Source organism: Rhinolophus sinicus, chromosome 17 (assembly GCF_057876585.1).
Source record: "Rhinolophus sinicus isolate RSI-liver-muscle chromosome 17, RSI-T2T, whole genome shotgun sequence".
Classification (NCBI taxonomy): Eukaryota; Metazoa; Chordata; class Mammalia; order Chiroptera; family Rhinolophidae; genus Rhinolophus; species Rhinolophus sinicus.
This window is the reverse complement of record NC_142517.1, coordinates 149,208,753-149,230,552: the sequence shown is the minus strand read 5'-3', so window position 1 is coordinate 149,230,552 and position 21,800 is coordinate 149,208,753. Positions and strand designations below refer to the sequence as shown.

Genomic DNA, 21,800 nt, shown 5'->3' with positions numbered 1-21,800 from the left:
CCACACTGAGAAATAGATATTTGGAAATAGCTAAAATGAAGATAAATATAAAATATATTTTTCCTTAACTTTAATCATTCTGAAAGATCATTGATTCTCTAAAGCAAAAATAGTAGCAATGCTTTACGAGTTTGTAGCATATGTATAGATACAATGTATCACAGCCTTAGCACAAAGAATGGGAAGGAGGAATTAGGAGTATACAGTTGTTACGTTTCTTATATGTGAAGGATTATAGTATTATTTGAAGTTATAATGTGATTAATTAAAGATATATAGTACAACCAAGGACAATCCCTAAATATTAAAATATATATTAAATATTAAGCATAAATAAAAAAACAGTAATGTACATAAAATGAAATAAAAATATTCAACTAATACAAAAACATGATTATAAAATGGCAAAGGCACCAAACACAGATCAAGCAAATCACTTAACCAAGAAGATACAATAATCTTAAATGTCTTTTCACCCAACCACAGATCTTAAAAGTGTATGAAAATGCAATTGATAGAACTGAAAGTAGGGACAGACATATCCATAATTACAGTTTGAGTCTTCAATACTCCTCTCTCATAACTGATAGAATAAGTAGATAAAAAATTAGTAAGGATATATAAGATCTGAAAAATATTTTTAACCAACTTGATTAGTTGGCACTTAATATAACATTCCAACCACCAACAGGATATATATTATTTTACAGTGCACATAGAATGTTAATAAAGAGAGACTATATTGTGGGCCATAGAACAAACCTAATAAATTTAAAAGAATATAAAATATACAGAGTATTTTCTCTCAACATATGGAAGTAAACTAGAAGTCAACAATAGTAGCTTATCTGGGAAATCCCCAAATATTTGGAAATTAAGCAACAAAGTTCTAAATACTCATGGATCAAAGTCAAAAGAAGAATTAGATAATATTTTTAATTGAAGGAAATGAAAACACAACATATCAAAAATTGTGGTATACACCTAAAGTAGTCTTAGAGTGAAATTTATAGGAGCAGCAAATAAACTCAAAGCAAACAGAGGAAAGGAAATAATAAAGGTCAGAAGAGTGAACAATGAGGTTGAAAACAGAAAAACATTAAAGAAAATCAAGGCAACAAAAACAATTTTGTTTTTTTAAAAATCAATAAAATCGATCCACCACTAGCTAGATTCACAAGGAAAAGAGGGAATATACAAATTACCACTGTCAGAAGTGAAAGAGTGGGCATCACTACACACCCTACATACATGAAAATAAAAATAAGGGAATATTTCAAACATCTTTCTGCCTATAATTAGGAAATTTAGGTAAAATGAACAAATTAATTGAAAAGTACAAACTACCAAAGAACACTCAAGAATTAATAGCTAACCCGAACAGTCTTTCTTCTCTCTCTCTCTCTCTCTCTCTCTCTCTCTCTCTCTCTCTCTCTCTCTCTCTCTCTCTCATTCACAGATATCTAAATCAAGACTTATGAATTCATTATGAAATTCATTTCATAACGTAAAGCTTGAAAACTTCTATCAAGACTCCAACCCCAAATTTTAGGGAGAAATTGTATATACTCTAAACAAACTCTTTCAGTATGTAGAAGTGAAGGGAACACTTCAGCTCACTTTTTATAAGATCAGCATTGCACTGAGACTAAAACTAGGTAAAGACACCTCAATGAAAGAAAATATAGACCAGTATATTTCAAATAAATGCAAAAATCCTCAGCAAAATTTATCAAATTGAACCCCAAAATATAATAACGTCATGATCAAGTGGGGTTGGGGAATGCAGGGCTGGTTCAACATTCAATATTGAATCTAATTACAATTATAATCTAATATTACAATTCACCATTTCAGTAGACTAAAGAAGAAAAACCATATGACAATATCAATAGAGACATAAAAACCAAATCCCAACACTAAACATCTATGATAAAAATTCTCACCAAATTAGGAATAGAAGTGAACTTCCTTAACATGACAAAGAGACTCTTCAGAAAACTTGAGGCTAACATCATACTTACCTGTGAAAGACTGGAGCATCTCACTGAGAGTGGGAACAAGGCAAGGATGTCTGCGCTTACCATTTCTAATCAATACTGCATTGAAAGTCCTACTCGATTAACATAAGAACATTAGAAATATGTGTAAAAGCATTAACATAAGAAAAATGTGTAAAAGGCATATGGATTGGACAGGGACAAACACAACTTCTTTATTCACAGATGATTTGATTTTATATATATAGAAAATACTAAAGAATCTCAAAAAAAGATATTCAAACTAATATATTCTAGTTCAAGTTCAAGGTTGCAGAATACATGATTAATATTTTAAAAATCAATTGTATTTTTATATAGTAAAAATGAAAAATTAGAAATTGGAAAAAAAGGGGCCATTTGCAGTAGCACTTAAAAATCCACAAAACACTGAGGTAAAAGTCTAATTAAATACATGGAAAATCTATATGTTAAAACCTATAAAACAGAGTTTAAAAAATTTAAAGAAGATCTAAGTAAATGGAATGATATGCTATTTTTACAGAATCAGTCTTGATGTTGTTAATATGTCAGTTACCTCCAAATTGGTCTATAGATTCATTGTAATCCCAGTCAATTACAGCAGGAATTTTCCAGAATTCACCAAGCTGTTTTAAAATTTATATGGGGAGGCAAATAAACTAGAATAATATAATCAATTTTGAAAAAGAACAAAGTTGGAATTTCACAGTGCTTTTCAAGAGTTATAAATATATAGTAATGAAGACAGTGTTTTATTAGCAAAAATGGAGGTACATTGATTAATGGTATAGAATAGAGACACCAGAATAGACTCATATATAATAATAGACATATATGATGGATTGGTCCATTTATTAACAAAGGTGTAAAGGCAATTCAATAGAGAAAGGATAGTGTTTTCAACAGATGATGCTGGAATAGGAAAATAAACAAAAAGAACCTACAAACATGCCTTTCATGTCTATAATTGTTAACTTAGAATGGATCATAGATGTAAAAATAAGATCTAAAACTATAAAAACTTCTAATAAAAACCATTCAAGAGGCTCTGGTAAAAATAAAGAAGTAGGTAAATGCCGTGCTTGCCACCCCCATGACTATATCAAAATTACAACTACATTACAGAGCAACCATCATTAAAAATTGCCTGAAGTCTAGCTGAACAGAAGTCCTAAAACTAAGGATATACAGAAGAAGTCACATCAAGACTGATAGGAGGGGCAGAGGTGCAGAACGGGTTGGTCCCACACCTCCGTGTGGCGGTTAAAAATTGGGAGGGATATCTCAATTGTGGAGGTTCCTCCTGAGGAGTGGAGGGTTCTGGCCCCACCCTAGGCTCCTCAGCCCAGGTTCCAGTGCTGGGAAGAGAAGTTTCCATAATTTCTGGCTGTGAAAAATAGTGGAGATTGTAGTTGAGTGAGAGTGAGTACTGTTGGAGTCCCAGGCATTTTCTAAAAGGGCCCATGCATTGAGTTACTTGCTGATGGACTCACTCACTATGAGCTTCAGTGCTGGGGCAGCAGCTCAAAAGCTGCCAGGGACATACAGGATGAACTGAATTGTCTGGCTTCAAGCTGAGGGCTGGAGGGCCAACTTTCCCCCAGACAGAAGTCATTTTTCTTTTGTTGAGCCCTTGCCTCACTCAAGCTGCACAAGCAGGTATGTGACATATCTGAGTCTCCATCAAACTGGCCAATGCCACTTGCCTGCCTTGGTGTTTACTTGAGATTCTGTACCACCCAACTTATGGACCAACCCAAGCAGCTTCCAGTGGTTTTTCCATACAAATGTCCTATCTTGGCTCATGCTGCAGACTTTCCTAAAATCTCTCAGAGGTTCACAAACCCCAAACAAGCAGCACCTGGCTTTGGCTTGCCCCATACCTCTTGATAAGTAGCCCGAAGCCCAGAACTAGCAGAAACTGGCCTCAGTTTGCAGGTTAGCCTCTTGCAGAGACGTCTAAGTCCAGTACAAGTAGCAACCATCTGCAGATTACTTTGTAGCTCATACCAAGTGGCCCTGGGCAGGGCACAGGCAGCGGATGACCTTGGCCTGCAGTACAGACCCTCCCAAGAGGCCCAAGAACCAACACATCCCGTGCCTAGCTTCAGATCGTACCAGACCACCACTCAGCCACCTCCACAAATGGCACACCCAAAGGGTATAATTCCACAAGCACCAGAGTCCTGCTAAAGTGAATCCTGTTCTGTAGGGTCAGTCCCTGCACAACAAGTTTTCCACTGTAGTCACAGCCAGTCCTTACAACCAATCAGCCTGAGGGTTGTTCACATCCAACAATGTGTCAAGAGCAATCTAGGCTCAACTATAATAGGAGGGCACACACAACCCATGTAAAGGACACATCTGGAGTGCCCAGTGCAGGTGACCAGGGAAACTGTGTCACTGGGCCCTCCAAGGACACCTACTACATAACTATTCTACTAAGATAGAGAGACATACCAGCTCTACCTAGTACATAAAACAAAACACAGGGAAGCAACCAGAATAAGGACACAAACAAGTCCCAAATGAAAGAACAGAACAAAGCTCCAGGAAAAGAACTAAACAAAATGAAGGCAACCAATCTACCAGATGCAGAGTTCAAAACACTGGTTATAAAGGTGCTCAATGATCTCAGTGAGAACTTCAACAAAGAGATAGGAAACATAAAAAATGGAGATAGAAAACATAAAGAATATGTAACTGAAATGAAGAATACATTAGAGGGAATCAACAATAGATTAGATGAAGCAGAGAATTGAATCAGTGATAAAGAAGACAAGGTAGCAGAAAACATCTGATCAGAACAGCAAAAAGAAAACAATCGAAAAAATGTGGTTAGTTTAAGGGACCTCTGGCACAATATAATGTGTACAAACATTCCCATCATAGGGTTACCAGAAGGAGAAGAGAGAGAGCAAGTAATGGCAAACCCATTTGAAGGAATAGTGACTGAAAGTTTTCCTAACCTGGTGAAAGAAATAGACATAGAAGCCCTGAAAGCTCAGAGAGTTCTATACAAGATGAACCCAAAGAGGCCCACACCAAATACATCACAATTAAAATGGCAAAGGTTAAAGACAGAATGATACTAAAAGCAACAAGGAAAAAGAAGTTAGTTACCTACAAGGGAGCTCCCATAAGACTCTCAGCTGATTTGGCAACAGAAACTTTGCAGGCCAGAAGTGATTGGCACAAAATATTCAAAGTGATGAAAAGCAAGAACCTTCAACAAAGATTACTGTACCCAGCAAAGCTATGACGTAGAATTAAAGGACAGATAAAGAGCTTCCCCTAAAAGAAAAAAAGCTAAAGGAGTTGTTCATCACCACCAAATCAGTTTTACAAGAAATGTTTAAGGGACATTTTAAGAAGAAGAAAAAAGGATCAAAATATGAATAATAAAATGGCAACAACTACATATCTATCAAGAATTACTTTCAATGTAAATGGGTTAAATGCTCCAATGAAAAGACATTAGGTGGCTGAATGGATAAGAAAACAAACTCTTTACATATGCTGCCTACAAGAGACACATTTCACATCAAAAGACTGAAAGTGAAGGGATGGAAAAAGATATTTTATGAAAATGGAAACATTAAAAAACGTCTTGGATAGCAATACTTATACCAGACAAAGTAGACTTTAAAACAAAGGCTATAACAAGAGACAAAGAAGGATCCAGTGATTCCATTTCCCGGTATTTATCTGAAGAAACCCAAAACACTAAGTTGAAAAGACACATGTATCCATATGTTCATTGCAGCATTATTTACAATAGCTCAGATACAGAAGCAACCTAAGTGTCCATCAATATATGAATGGATAAAGAAGAGGTGGTTCATATACAATGGAATATTACTCAGCCATAAAAAGGAATCTTGCCATCTGCAGCAAAATAGATGGACCTAGAGGGTATTATGCCAAGTGAAATAAGTCAGACAGATAAAGACATACCATATGATTTCACTTATATGAAGAATCTACAAAACAAATGAACAAACATAGCAGAAATAAATTCTTAGATACAGAGAACATTTTGATGGTGGCCAGATAAGGCATGGGTGAAAAAAGGAGAAGGCATTAAGAAGTAGCAATTGGTAGTTACAAAATAGTCATGGGGATATAAAGTACAGCATAAGGAAGATAGTCAATAATATTGTAATAATCATGTTTGGTGTTAGATGGATACTAGATTTATCGGGGCAATCACTTTGTAAATTATATAAATGTCTAATCACTATGTTGTACACCCAAAACTAATATAATATTGCATGCCAACTGTAACTGAAGAATAAAAAAATTATTAAAAAACTTAAAAGAAAATTCTTTTCATCTTGGGTTAGCCATTTCTTAGATGACAGCACCAAAAGACAATCCATAAAAGAAAATATTTATGAATTGGAATTCATCAAAATTAAAATCTTCTAATTACTTGAAAGATGCTGTTAAGCAGATGAAAAGACAGGGCATACTTTTTGCTGGGAGATAATATATGCAGGACACAAACTTGAAAAAACATTTGAATCAGAACATATAATGAAGTCTCAGAACTCAATTATAAGGAAACAAAGAACCCAATAAGAAGTGAGCAGAAGTTTTGAACAGAAGTAAAGAAGGTATTTGAATGAAAAAAATCACAACAGAAATGCTCAGTATTATTAGTCATTGAGGAAATGCTTATTAAAACCACAATTACATGCCACTGAATACCTATTTGGCTAAACAAAAGAAGAAGAAAAAAACCCAAGACAACAAAGATGACAATACCAAGTGATGGCAGGAATGCTGAGTAACTGGAACTCTCATACATTACTGGTGACGTTTAAAATGGTACAGCCACTTTGGAAAACACTTGAGTAATTTTATATAAAGTTAAACTTATACTTTCTATAAAACAGTAATCTCACTCCTGGATATTTAGCAAAGTGATATAAAACTTATATAAAAATTTGTCTATTAATATTTATTACTGGCTTATTCCTAATCAGCAAAAACTGGAGGAAAAATAATCTTTTAACTAGTGAATGGACCAATAAACTGTTGTACATTCGTTCAATGAACTATTGATGTATACAACAATATGAATGAATCTCAGATGTCTTCAGGCAAATGACTGAAGCCAGAATCAACAGGCTGCACTCACTTATCATGCTAGAGAAGGCACATGTGTAAGAACAGGAAACATTGCTTGTGGTGGGCTGTGGTAGAGGTAGGGGTTGTCTAGAAAGGTGTATGAGGAAATTTGGGAGGAAGAGTGATTGACCTGCACTTATCAAATATTGTAAGATTGTCTCCCTAAAAAGGACGAATGTTACCATATGTAAATTACGTCTCAATAAACCTAACACTCCTCCCCAAGTGGGAGGGCATGTGTGTGAACTAAGAAGTCTTTTATAAATCAAGAATTCAGCAGATAATGTTTCAAATTGGTTAATCAAGAATAGCAGTATATTTTTAGAGTTAATGTCCTAACATAATGTCTTAAAGAACAATAAAAAAAATAGTTAAAAGTGGGTGCTTCTGGGAAGTGAGACTTAGGTAGATGTTCATCACTAGACAGATGCTTTTCATTTTCATTCTTCCTATACTATTTTTTTTTACTGTGTGCATTTATAATGTTGATTAAACAAATAAAAATATTTTAACCTTACAAATAACTGATTTACCTTTGTTATATAACTTCTATGTAAGTAAGGAATTTCTGTGTATGTTAAAATGTGGCTTGTATGTATTGTCTCCAGCCTGTGAAATGGCATAAAGTAGATAGACATTAAATCAAAATAGGATAAAGTAGGCTATATTATGTTCATTAACATGGAGTAGTAATTTCTTCTCTTAGCAAAGTAAATCACAACTGAGGAACATTATCCATACATAGATAAAGCCCTTTGTAAATGCAACATGACTCACCTGCTCTTTTAGGTGAAAGCATTTGGTTCAACTTGAAAGGTCATTTATCACCTACAAGTGGAGCACTTATGGGCTGTTTGGGCTCTTTTAGTTGGTTTACTATAGCATTAAGCTTGCTTATGGAGAATTGTGCTTGCATCTGCAGTCTATACACAGCCTCACTAATGCATTACCAAACCTCATTTTGCTGAGTCATATTAGAGGTACCCCTTCTTCAGTACAGTGAAATGCACACAATGGGCAGTCAGCGTTTTCTTGATTGTCTTCTACAGTCAGGGAAAGTCACTCTGCTGGTTTTGACTCTCTTCCAAGACAAATTAAAAGATGAGATGAAAAGTTACAGAAAGATCATCAGGCTAAGCTAGTCTGTTGGTTTATGTCCCAGAGATCAGCTAAGTTTCCAGTGTAGAGTGGGAGTCATTATGTGATACTCGTGTGTCTGAATTTTCAGGGACAGCCCTATGTTCAAATATACTAGCCTGTTTTAAGACTATGAATTCCAGTTTTTGTTCCTGAAAGTAGAGTTGCTGTAAGTTGTGGGACAACATGGCAGCCAGCATGTGGGTGTTCACCAGACTCCACTATCAGTGTTATGGTAAAGGTCTATGCAGAAGAGTTGACTGAAGATATCTCTATGATAGTCTCAATGACAACCTGTTAACTAAATACATTGAAAGAGCAAGAAATATTTAACAAAATAATGTTAGTGTTAGTTTCTGATTATTTTCATGTGTTCATTATCGGAAATTAGGGGGAAATATTGAAAATTACAAAAATCATCTTTAGTTTGGTAACCTCAGAGATAACCACTGTTAATATTTTAATGTTTCTTCTTCTAGTTTTTATTTCTATGCATATTATGTAAATTAAGATTCTATCCTGTGTGTTTTACGATTCTACTTTTTATTTCATATTCATAATGAGCAATATCCACTCTTACTAAATATTAAAAACAGAATATTATGCCATCATACGTATTATCAAAATTTATTTAAATGTGTTGATTTGGGGACTTTTAGGTTATTTCCATTTTTCACTTTTGTGAATAATACCCCTGCAGTGGGAATTTTAAGTAAAATTTTGTTTTTTTGATTGTTTCATATATAAGAAGTGGGAATACAACTCAAAGATCATGCATTTTTAAGACCCTTGAGACAAATATGTCATGTTGTACTCCCAAAAGTTTATACCAATTTATACTCCACCAACTATGTATAAAGTAGAAATTTAATTGCTCCCTTCTTGCCATTTCTGGGTGCTGTAATTTACAAAATAATTTCCAATTTGGCAAATGAAAATTGTATTAACTTTCCATTTAGTATTAGTGAGATAAATCCTTTTTTAGTTTTCTTTTTTGTTCATCTACTTTGTCCACTTTTCTATTGACATGTTTGTCTTCTCATATTGATGTATTTCTTCATCTACTTTGTCCATTTTTTATTGACATATATTTGTCAAACTCAAGAAATAATTGAGACGTGAAAAGAATTAATGTAGTAACCAATGTGACAGTTCATATTCTAGATATTCCTTCTCTCTGATCAAGCTCAGATGCTGAAGTTTTATTTGTGTTTTCTAATTTTGTTTTTTAACAAAAATGTCTATTTTGTTTTTGGAGGTGCTGTTTTTATCACCTTACTGTGGCAATGTCACTACCAAAGAAAAAGTTCATTAAAGCCAGAAAGGATTGTCAGAAACACGGAAAATTATTTTTAAGAAGTGTGGGTTAGGCCTTGAATGTTGAGCTCTCAGCAACTCATAACGTATAATAACAGAAGCTTAAGTTTTAATTTTTAATTTTTTGATTTTTTTCAAAGATTTTATTGGGGAAGGGGAACAGGACTTCATTGGGGAACAGTGTGTACCTCCAGGACTTTTTTTTTCCAAGTCAAGTTGTTGACCTTTCAATCTTAGTTGTGGAGGTTGCAGCTCAGCTCCAGGTCCAGTTGCCATTGCTAGTTGCAGGGGGTGCAGCCCACCATCCCTTGTGATGCGCTCCAACCAACTGAGCCATCTGGGAGCTCAGCGGCAGCTCAGCTCAAGGTACCTGTTCAATCTTAGTTGCAGGGGGCGGAGCCCACCATCCCTTGTGGGACTTGAGCAGTTGAACTGGCAACCTTGTGGTTGAGAACCCACTGGCCCATGTGGGAATCGAACTGGCAGCGTTTGGAGTTAGGAGCATGGAACTCCAACTGCCTGAGCCACTGGGCCAGCCCCAAGGTTTAATTTTTTTAATGTCTGCTGTGTGTCAAAAGATTTTTAAAAAATATCTTTGAATCACATAAAAACTCTGTGAAATGGGAATTATTATCTGTTCTTCACCAGTGTGTAGTCACATTTAGGGAGGTGGAGTCACTTTCCAGGCCATGTGACTGATTTGCAGAGCTCAGGGTTTCAACTACAGACGTGGAGTCATCCAAAGCACAGAATCCTTGCATCACACCTCACTGAATTCCAACAATGTTAAATTCAGTGAAAAGAGCTACAAAGCTAAGGTTGTTGTTTGTCTCTTTGCTATTGTTTGTGTTCTGTGTTGTCTTATACTGGCTTATCACAAGATAAGTAGCAAAACTCAGACAGGATAACCTACCTTAGACTTGTCTTTTGTTCTGGCTAATATGAATTTTTTCAGACTTCTCTGAGGGCCTCCAATTTCTTTTTATATTTCTTCACTGTTATTTTTTTGTTCAATAATGTTTTGATAAACAAAAGGGAAATATAATTCCAGGAAAAGCCATGTAACCCACCTTCTAAACCAGCTATGATAATCCTGGAAGTCTGAGAATTATATATATATTTAATAATATGGATTTCAACATTTTCTGTCCTACTTCTCAGCTCCCACTCCCACTCATCTTCTTTGAACAGAGGAGCAGATGCTGCTGCCCTTTTTTATGTTTGCACAATATGAGTTCTTCAGAGTATCTAAACTGAACCTTTGAGTCTTGGGGTCAGTGTTGGAAAGAGGCCCAGTTGGAATCAACCTTAAAAACTTTCCCTGTATCACTTGCCCTCCTTTTCGCCTTTCAACTCTTCACTTGCTAATCTATTTTTAGTTAGATCAGTTCCTTACTTTGTATAGTTTCCTTTTTTATTTCTAGATTAATAATTATCTATTCCTTACCATATCTTATCATATAAATGAATAGCTGTGGATTGTGATAGAAATTTCTGACAAGTGAGCCCCTGAGAACTCTTGAGGATTTTAACTTTACAATTTTCTTTGCTACTTTCATTCTAAACTTGAGATAGTTTTGTCTCTTTCTATCTGCATATATTCTTAGCTGGTTGTTCAACAATTAATTATTGATTATTTACTTTTTCCTTTACCGATTATTTTTTATTGCCTCCTTTAAACAAGTCAGGGTTTCCTTAACTTTTAAAACCTTATGTTTTTCCATTAAGTTTTTTTTGTATTTTTTCCCCTTCTTTCTGAAATAGATTATGTCACATGCTGCTGCTTTCCTTTTATTACCAAATTCTTTGTGATCCTCTCCCACTTGGTTTCTGTCTTCTCTACTTGATGGTGATTAAAAATATAAAATTAGACTTCTATGATTTTACGGACCTGCAAAGCATGAACTCAGATTATTCACTCAGTCTTTATCAGACTGATACAATATTGTCCTGAACAGTTTTCGTTGTGAACTCTGACTCTAGACAGCAACTTCTTTGTTCTCTGGGTATGCAATTCCTCAGCTTGCTCTTTCTGTTCCTGCATGGTGGTTATTGGTGCATTCATCTCTTTAGGGTCACAGAACTTTAGAATAGTTGAAGATCACCTTTAAATTCTTTCTTGGGCAGAGCAATTGAGGACACAGAAGCCTCAAAGGTCACAGTCATAGAACTAGGATTAGAACCCCAGGTCTCTGAATGTGGACCTTAAATGCACTAGACTGGATCAGAACTACACATTTCTTTTCTTGACTCAGATTCATTTCTCCACACAACAGGGTAGCAATCTCTGCTTATCGTTACAAGATGTTTCTGGAAATTGTGTCCTCCAGAAGTTGGTTATAATTGATTATAATTTCCCATGGAAACAATATTAAAATATGGTATGATCCTGACCAAGAATTAATCAAGTAAATCATAGGTTTGACAAGCAATACATTGAACTCAGGCCTATAGTAATCTAACAGTTGTAGCTCATCCTTGAAGTCCTGTAATAATAGACCTAAATGTGCAGGTTGATCAAATACAGTGTTAAGCTCTGTGGCCCAGTACTGGTGGAGGAATTACAGAGTGAATTTCTGGCAGGTGAATATTTGCCTAGTGTGAACTCATTGAGTTGAGCCCAGAAGGCCCAGCAGCCCATTCCCTAAGCAAGGAAGTCCCTTGGCAGCCAGATACCTGATCTGCCACTGTTAGCATTCTTGATAGCTTGGAGTGGATGACTATTATTATTTGGCTTTTTTCAGTTTTCCAGAATATTCCATATTGAATAAAAACAGCACAATGGAAGATTGCCTTTTCCATTTTAAAGAGCATTCCTATGTGGATTGTGGCCATTGATTGTGAACAAAACAAAGCACAGGCACAGGTTGGACACTCAAGTTCCACTTTTTGATGCACACTCAGCCCCCAGATTAACAATTTGTGTCATATAAAGACAAAATCAATGTAACATTATAAAACACAATTGTTTTTCTACATTTGAAATTTTAAAAATATAACCTTGATCTTGGTAAAAATCAGTCCTCACTTCTGAGATTTATGCTCTTCCTTACTTGGGTATTATAATGACCTCCCCACCTTTTTTTTTTAAGCAGTAGTAATAAAAAGTGCTTTTTATTTATTTATTTTTTCTCCAATGTTCTTCCTAGAGAAAGCAAACATTCTGGTTGAGTTCCAAAATTGTTTTTGAAATTGAGCTGGTGGGTGAAATCCGCAGATCTGGTAACCACTGCTATCAGGTATGATTTCATGTGTAGATCAACATAACAGCTATATGACCAATAGGACCTAAATTCATAGGCAAATTGTAATAAGTATTAAGGGCTTAGTTTTTCTTATAATTTGGAAAGACTTCGTTAGCTGTATTAGGACAGTTGGAATCTTTCGGATCAAGCAAGAGATTTCTGTTAATAAATTCTGATCTATCAGGCAGTGGCTTTCAAAGTCATTCCCCCAGGCTAGAGCTGCGATATTCAAAGGGATTGGAGAGCAGAGTGCCTCTTTTCCAATGAAAAAGCACATTCAAGTCACCACTGGGTTGATTTGTTTCTAGACAAGCTATACATTTTATTTCAAAATCTCAAATAAGAGAACACTAAGGGTGTGAAATTTTAATATTTATTTTAAGGAAACATGGGTTTTAAAAATGTTTGAGAAATACTCCTCTAGAGTTGAGGTCATTTTGTGAAAAATAGCCTAAGTCCTCTCTCTGTTGTGGCTAGATGGTACCTGGGTGCAACTGGAAAGCGTCCAAGGAGTAAGTCTCTTTCTGGCAGTCAGGGTGCGAAGTCAGCCAGGAGCTGATGGTGGTTGGAATTCACTCATGCCAATATGCGGCTCAAAGCCTGGGGGTCCCAAGGACCCCAGGGAGGGCCTACAACCTGATCAGACAAAGAGGTTGAAGCCCATGGGCCCTGCATAAGGGGAGGGCTCTCAGCCCCAATCTGCAACTCCAGCGAAGGTGGCTGAAACTTCCCAGCCAGCCGCAAAGTTGAGGGGCACTGCCAGGGCAATGCCCTGGATACGGAGATTCCTGTTGGGACATGGAATGGAATTCCATCTGGGGAATGGATGTGACAAGAACCCATTTGCAAATTGGGAGCAGGTTAGTGCCCATACATTTCAGCTTCACCAAAGGAGGTATTTCTCCACTGTGAGATGGGTGAGAACTGCTGTGGTTTTCCCAGGCTGGTGGGGACTGACTGGAGAGTCTTTGAGGCCTGCTGAGAGGGTGAGGTGGGGCTGGTACAATGAATGGGGGAGGGGAGGGGCCTGGGGATGGTGAAGAACAATTGTGCTCCTCAAGACTCACCTCAAAGATGCCTTCCCTACCTACCCTTGCCCCCAGCCCCATCTGGATTAACCAGTGCTCAGCCTCTGCGTCCCGATGCACCATGTGCACATCCCTGACTTGGTTTGTCACACTATCGTAATCCTTTAATTCTACAAAACCTTTAGCGAATGCTCTTTTGGCTTTCCTCCCTACCTCCCTTTCTTAACTCTTACCATAGTGTTTGACATGTAGTAAATACTTGTAATGGTTAATTTTATGTGTTGACTTGGGCATAGTAACCAGATATTTGGTCAAACACCAATCTGGATGTTGCTGTGAACTTTTTTTTTAGTATGAGATTAACATTTAAATCGGTAGTCTTTGAGTAAGGCAGATTATACTCCATAATGGCAGGGTGTGTGTGTGTGTGGGGGGGGGCTCATCAAATCAGTTGAAGGCCTTAAGAGGAAAACAAACTGAGATCCCTTGAAGAAGAGGGAATTCTGCCTCTCAACTGTCTTCAGACCTGAGCTGCAACATCAGCTCTTCCCTGGGTCTCCAGCCTATTGGCCTAAACGTCAGACTTTGGAATTGTCAGCCTCCACCATCCAGTGTCTGTGGTGGTGACATTCGAGCTGAGACCTGCGGAATTAGATATTAGGTTGGTGCAAAAGTAATGGCGGTTTATAATTGCAGGAACCGCAATTACTTTTGCACCAACCTAATAGAAAAGAAGAGCATGATGGGCAAAGGGAACAACCACATTAAGGGCTGTGAGGTGGGAAAGAACTTGTTATTTAGAGGTATTAAAAGGAGACCAGTGTGTCTTGGGTGTTCAGTTATAAGAAATGAGGATCAAGAAGTGGGAAGAACGCAGATCTGCTAGCCTATTAGGTCATAATAAGGACTGTGGATTTTGTTTTATTTTAATTAAGTGGGATCCATTGAGTATCACTCTTCTCCTAAGTAAAAGACAATAAAATACCTCAAGATTGAGGGAACAGTTTGATGAGGAACTACTTCAGGTGCCAACGTAAGAAAATAACTTCTCAAATTCAGTAAGAATTACATGCGAGGGCAGCAGAAGAAATGTGTCCTATATTTAGAGAATCTCTATTGAAAGTTCATTTGGCCCAAAAGTTTGCATTTATATTGCCCATATTTTATAATGCTGGTTTCTCCCTCTATTCTGTTTTTCCTTACTGTTAAGAAAGGAAAATGCTTTTCAATAACTACATGACAAGAAAACAAAGTTTGAAAAGGAATAGAAAAGGAAAACAGATCTTTGCTGATTTCCTTTGCACCTGTCTGGCTTTGTCTCATGTACACTAGTACTAGTGTCCTGGCTTCTTTCCTGTTGCCGTACTTTTCATGTTCAGCACACTGATGAGTTTGAATTGTTCCTTTTGTTAACCCAGAACCCTACAAATGATGAAAAGATTACATATTCGGTAGGTCAAATTTAAGAGTTTTCTGAAATTAAAAAACAATTTTGTGTTTAACAGCCTGCTCTAAAATTAGGGAAATTGAATCAACTAATGTCTGGATAAAAGGAAAGCACATGTGTCAGAAATTTATGTAACACACTGGTCCATTGATATTTTATGATATAGACCCAAAATATAGGAAACCTGGGAAATATATAACCAACTTATTGAAAAATCATATCTAATGCAAAATAATTAGTATTTCTCAAGCAAATATTTGACTTTTTAATAAAAATAGCATGTAAATACAAATTGATAAGTTTGGTTCTTTTTTTTGTAGTCCGATAATTTTTATATTTCTGGAACCAGGGCATGCTTGCTATCGCATGTAAATATGGATGAAAATTTATTTTCTGGTTGATTAGGAATGTGCACATCCTTTGGTTTCATGTGGGTAACAGATGTCTTGTGGGTAACAGATGTCTTGGCTTTTAGAGACTAATTGGCAAAATGGGGGAAAGGAGATAATTAAAGGGGTGGGAGGAGACACAGGGAAAGTGCAATCTTCCTTGTGGGGAAAAATCTAATAGACCTCCTTATTACGGGTAATTACCTCCTTCTTCAACTTCATTTGCTATCTCTTTCCATATGACTCAAGTACAGTATAATGGGAAAGTATAAAATAAAGAAACATAAGGCTGGACTACTGTCTGCTAACAACCAGATTTATCCTGTCATGGAGTAGTCTAGTATAATTGACTCATTGAACAGCAGTTTTTAAAGAAACAAAATATGAAAGCAGAAGTCTAATCACTAATGGCAACTTATGTTTTAATTGGCAGCACCAGGGTTTATGTTGAGGATGGTTGACATAAATATAGTTTAATTATATACCAAATGTGGCCATATAGTGGATTGGAGGGAAATGAAAAAATGGAAGACTGAATATGCTGTATGTTAGAGATACATCTTAGGCTCTTTTAGTTTGCTGTTTGTTTCCTGTTAGTGCTATAGTACTGCCAATCGACCTGGAATAAATGAGAACACTTAGCAGATGTTTGAAGCCATTATCATCAACAAATTCTCAATTTTCTCACTGTTTTCCATTGTGCAACATTTAAAGTAAAGTGTCATTTACTATATCTTAACTATATTGCCTAGATCTATATTATCCTTCTGTTTGATACCCTTTACTTTTAAGTGAAAGAAATTTTTATAGCCTGTTTTAAACAGTCAGTGAGTATTCATATTATTCCTTGATGAGAACTATTATGTAATCATTTTTATAAAGACCTAGCAGAGAGAACATATCAGGTGAGGTACTTAGAAGCTTGCACTTAATGCAAAACTCAGACAACCTGAAAGGTCAGATTATTTATGCTTGATACAAGGCACAAGCCTTTGACTTTTGTTGGACCACCTGTCTCCTCAAAAAATAGGCAGGTAGAATCTGTTTAAAAAATATCAACTATTTTAAAGGGTAATTAGAACAATAACAACAGATAAAAATCTCAGTTGTTAATTAACTATTAATGTCTTCCTGCTGTCTTATAATTATATTTTATTCACAGTTGTTAGAAACTGGAAAGTGGGAGAATGGTTTCTGTTCCCCCCCTTTTTTTTTCTTTTTTCAATTTATTTTTTAAATTTATTGGGGTGACAATTGTTAGTAAAATTACATAGATTTCAGGTGTACAATTCTGTATTACATCATCTATAAATCCCATGTGTGTTCACCACCCAGAGTCAGTTCTCCTTCCATCACCATATATTTGATCCCCCTTACCCTCATCTCCCACCCCCCACCCCCCTTCTCCTTTTTTAAAAAATCAGTTTTGGTAGGATAGAAACAACATTGCTTGAGTAGTCTTATGACCACATTAATTCAGTCACTTGATATTTTTGAGCCTTATTTCATTATCAATAAAATGTAGACAGTGGCAAGTAACTCCCACAGTGGCACTGGGAATTATACACAATGATAAACACACAAGAGACTAACATGTGTTTAGTTGTTGAGTACTTTATAGTTGTCTTTACTTAGTGGGTCCATATTTCTTAGTTGCTTTGGTTTCTAGGCTAGGCTTCTTTTGGAAATAGAAAATTCAAGGAGATTCTGATGAGGAGTCTAGTAACACATGGTTTGAGATTGTGTGTCAGGAGAATTAACTTTCATTACTTCAGCCCCTTAAAATATGAGATTGAAGAATAACCATAGTGGAGTCAGTTTCCTGATGTCAAAGAATTTTCCATATTTTTAAATTGTGAAAATCCATAAATTATAAATTCATAGTCATAAAATGTTGGCACCATATGAGACTTCAAGATTTCCGGGTCCACTACCCATCTCTCAATTTATTTCCCATTTTCAGAGGAAGGCACTGAGACCCTGTAAGGTTAAATATCTTCTCTACAGTCAGTCAGCAAGTGAGTGACTGAGCTAGGACTGAGACGTTCATCTTTTCCTGAACTTTACCTGGACTATCACCAGACACCACTCTGCTGTGTGACTGTCTAGGTTTTAGCGTGAACCATTAAAATAATGGTTTGAGAACATTGAATCTCCTTGGCGGAGCAGAAAGAAATGTATTTCTTGTTATGCCTTTTAAATTTCTAGTTCATTCAGCCATTCCTTTACATATTACAAATATATTTCGATTATTTGCATGGGTTAACTAGCTTGATCTCCTCCAGTAGTTGAAGACACAGTCACGAATATTTATATAGTACTTCCTAAATACCAGGCATTGTTCCAAGGACTTTACACATGTGTATACTAATTTATTCTTTACAACAACATTATGAGGAGGTCTATTCTTCTTATCTTTCATATGAGGAAATGGAGGCACAGAGGGACCAAGTAATACCCAACATTACAAAGCTGGTATAATCATGATTTGAAGTCCTTTGTCAGGTTGGAATTGGAAGATGCTGGAGAGAGAGATACCACTTTCATAAGACACCTGGGTGGATGGATCCTTATTATATGAGTTGTCTTCTTTTGCAAGGAAAGTGACTTAAAATTCACAGTATCTAGATTTTATATATCTAGTTCTAGTGGGTCCCAATCAATCTAGATTATAAGATGCCACTCTAGTACATAAATAGCAACATCAAAATATATTTATTTATATTGATCACCATTGGAATAAATAAAAGAGTGAGTTATTATGCTTGGTCCAATGTTGATAACAAAATAGCATTTTATTTTATGATTGAATTTCTCTTAACACATAGGAATAAAAACGTTTAAGAGGATGATATTTTGCTGGTCAGAAAAAATTATCAAAAGAAGAGATAATTTCTATTAATGTGTAATTTGTTCTTTCTTACTTATCCAGTTATATAGGAATATTATCCATATTTGCTCTTATACTGGTATTTGAAGTTGAGTATAAAAATTTCCATTTATGTATCAAATATTTTACAGGTATAAAATCAACTCCAATTTGACTAATTAGTAATTTAAGGACTTTAATTTGAATAAAAATGATTGTATGGTAAAATTAGACATTTAGATAATTGTCGTGGGCAGTTATGATTTAAGAAAAAGTTCATTAAAGTGATGCAAAAGGCTTATTCAGTATTGTACTATGTAAAAACAATATGATTAAGCAAATTTAAATAAATTGCTCACAACCACTGGACTTTTCATGCTGACAGATATTTTACATCAGAACAGACATACTGCGCAAGGAACATGTGAGTTAACGTGGGGTGTATGTGTGTGTATGGTAAATGGGGAATGTGGGGAAAACTTACGTAGTGAACAGATTAAGTTCAGCACAGCCTAATTTTTGAAAGTTTTATTGCTGTCGGTATATGATATTCTACAATTGGCGTGTTTTTGCTTTTTTGAATAGATGTGTTCATTAAAGAAAATTGCCTGAAGGCCATGGTCTATGTTAAAATAACTTTCATTCTAAAATGTATTGTTTAGTGAAGAGGGGAAGTTTAATGGTTCATCAATGCCTTAAAGGTACGATGACAATAACAATAATTTTAAAATATTACAGAATATACAACATGTAAAGAATCGCACTATTTTTTTTGGAGCTGTATATATCTATGTTTAGGTTTGTGTTTAGCACATTCACTTGAAAGTTTAAAGGAGAAAGAGTAAATGAACAGAATACACTGGATTGTTTGGTTACACAGCTGTTATAACCACAGTTTAATATTCTGTAAGTGATGCCAGACAGTACCCCTTGGTTGCTGTGTTACTGTATCCTAGCGATTCATAGAAGTTATTGATTTAGGAATGAGCTGACTGAGGTTAAGAAGGAGGGATTTAGACATTGGATGAGAAAATTGTTTCAAAATATAATAGCAACTGGACAAATTCATAAAAATACAAGCAAAGTAAATGATGATTGGTCAAGCATGTTTAAGAAAACACACGGCTGAGAAGAGTAACAGCATTAGCATGTGTTTATCTAGTGCTGTTTATTTAAACCCTCCCTCAATTTTCATTAAGATTGAATTTTACACTCAAGTATTATGAAACAGATTTGTATGATGTCTTTTGTATCTTAAAGCTTTTTTTTGCCTTTCACTTTGCAGGATTGAAGTGTGTATGTCTTTTGTGCGACTCTTCAAACTTCACCTGCCAAACAGAAGGAGCATGTTGGGCTTCAGTTATGCTAACCAATGGAAAAGAGCAGGTGACCAAGTCCTGTGTCTCTCTCCCAGAATTAAATGCTCAAGTCTTCTGTCATAGTTCCAACAATGTCACCAAAACCGAATGCTGCTTCACAGATTTCTGCAACAACATAACACTGCACCTTCCAACAGGTAAGGGGTTTACCTTTGTTCATTCCAAATTTAATTTTACTCTTGGGAAATCATAAACATGGTAGAAACCAACCTGTTTTTTGTTTCTTCAAATAAGAAAACCAGTTTTACTGTTCTGTAAAATTCTCTAGAGCCTAACAGAGGTTGACTTTTTTTTTTTTAGATTGTGTAACTGTCAAAATATTGACAACAGCATTACAATTTTGAAGAAATTTGTCCACGTGAATTATATTTTTGGAAGTGATTAGTGGACCTAAAATAAATGTACATTTTTATGGATTCTTTTAAAGGAAAGATATTGAAATGTGCAATGAGGGGGAAAAGAAAAATATAGCAAAACTAAAACTAATAGATTCCCAACTTTTATGGAGACAGAGTCTTTTTTTTTTTTTTTTTTTTTTTTTATGGTTACCTCTGCATAGCTTCTTTACCCACACTCAAGTGAGAGCACTCATTAGCAGAAAGAGGTAGAATGGAATTATTGTTCCGAAATATTCCTACCATTCCCCCAATATCATGGCATTTATCCCAATTTACGTGATACTGGAAATCTTAATCTCACTTTTTATCAGTAATCTGGAATCGGAAAATGTGAGAAATAAACAAAGGGCCAGTAATTCAAATTAAAAACTAACTTATGGCATGAAAATATTATGTTAGTGAATCTTTTTCAATATTTATTCATGTCATAATAATTCAATGCTTATTGATATGTAATATCTATACAAAGATACACATTGTTCCTTACAAATTAACATTTTAAGGTACTGTTATCCAATCTCAGGTATTCATATATCATCATATCAATATTCAACTATAGTATTTTTAACCTATTTTAAAAATAAATTAGCTGCTTCCCTTTTTTACTGAAGAACATTTATTTTATGCAGAACCTTGGAATCACTACCACAAATGAAAAACCAGTTTACTTGCCATAAATAGAAGATAACTATGTAAACAAAGAAGCATTGCTATTGCGTTCCAGTATTTTTGTTTTTAAGAGAGAAGAAAGAGGTGTTAAATACATACTAGCACAAAATGAGGCTTTTTGACACATAATCAAAAACTAGGAGAACTAGAGAAGGAATCATCATGAGATTCAATGTTATTTAATACCATATTTGGTTTACTATTCCAATTCATCTCAAGAATCCTTAAAATCATGTCATGTGCCACCACTGGTACTTGTCCAGTTCTTTGGGAAACACTGTTCTGACCTATATATTGCAACCTGAGAAGTTATACTTGGCATATTTCATCCCTCAAAGCTACCTACAATCTTGCTTATTGGACTACAATTTTTCGCTCTGTTTCAGATTCCATAGATTCCTTGGTTTGGTAGTGACCTGGCATCTATTCTGGACACTTTCTTTACATTTTCTCCCCTGGTTATCTGTGGACTGGAGACACCCTAAAGTGAAGGTTGTCTCCCTATATTTGATTATTGTCTTACCCATGGTCAAGATCTAAAAGGTTAAGGAGGGGAAGGGAAGTCTCATGAGTTCGTGGCAGTGGTTCCTTTAATGTGTCTTCTCGATAATGAATTATCCACAAGACCACATTCCGCCAGTCAGTAGAGATACAAGACAGTACTTTGACTGCAAAAAAAGGGCTTGGAGGACAAATTAAATGGTTCATATGCATGTGGGCAAATGAAAGGTACTTAATGCAGCTGGAATGTACGGCCTTCCTATT

At 35.6% G+C, this 21,800-nt stretch overlaps 1 protein-coding gene across 2 annotated transcripts in view; it reads left to right on the top strand.

Annotated features, from left to right (window-relative positions):
* ACVR1C (activin A receptor type 1C) overlaps nt 1-21,800 on the top strand; it is a 74,484-nt gene that overhangs the window by 6,797 nt on the left and 45,887 nt on the right. Inside the window, exons 2-3 of one of the 2 annotated variants that reach the window (XM_074336648.2) lie at nt 12,761-12,850; nt 19,875-20,105. In XM_074336648.2, the coding sequence (XP_074192749.1) occupies nt 19,952-20,105 (154 nt within the window). In that variant the 5' untranslated portion in view covers nt 12,761-12,850; nt 19,875-19,951. The remainder of the gene's footprint in view (nt 1-12,760; nt 12,851-19,874; nt 20,106-21,800) is intronic. The other variant, XM_019727183.3, reaches the window with a different exon arrangement.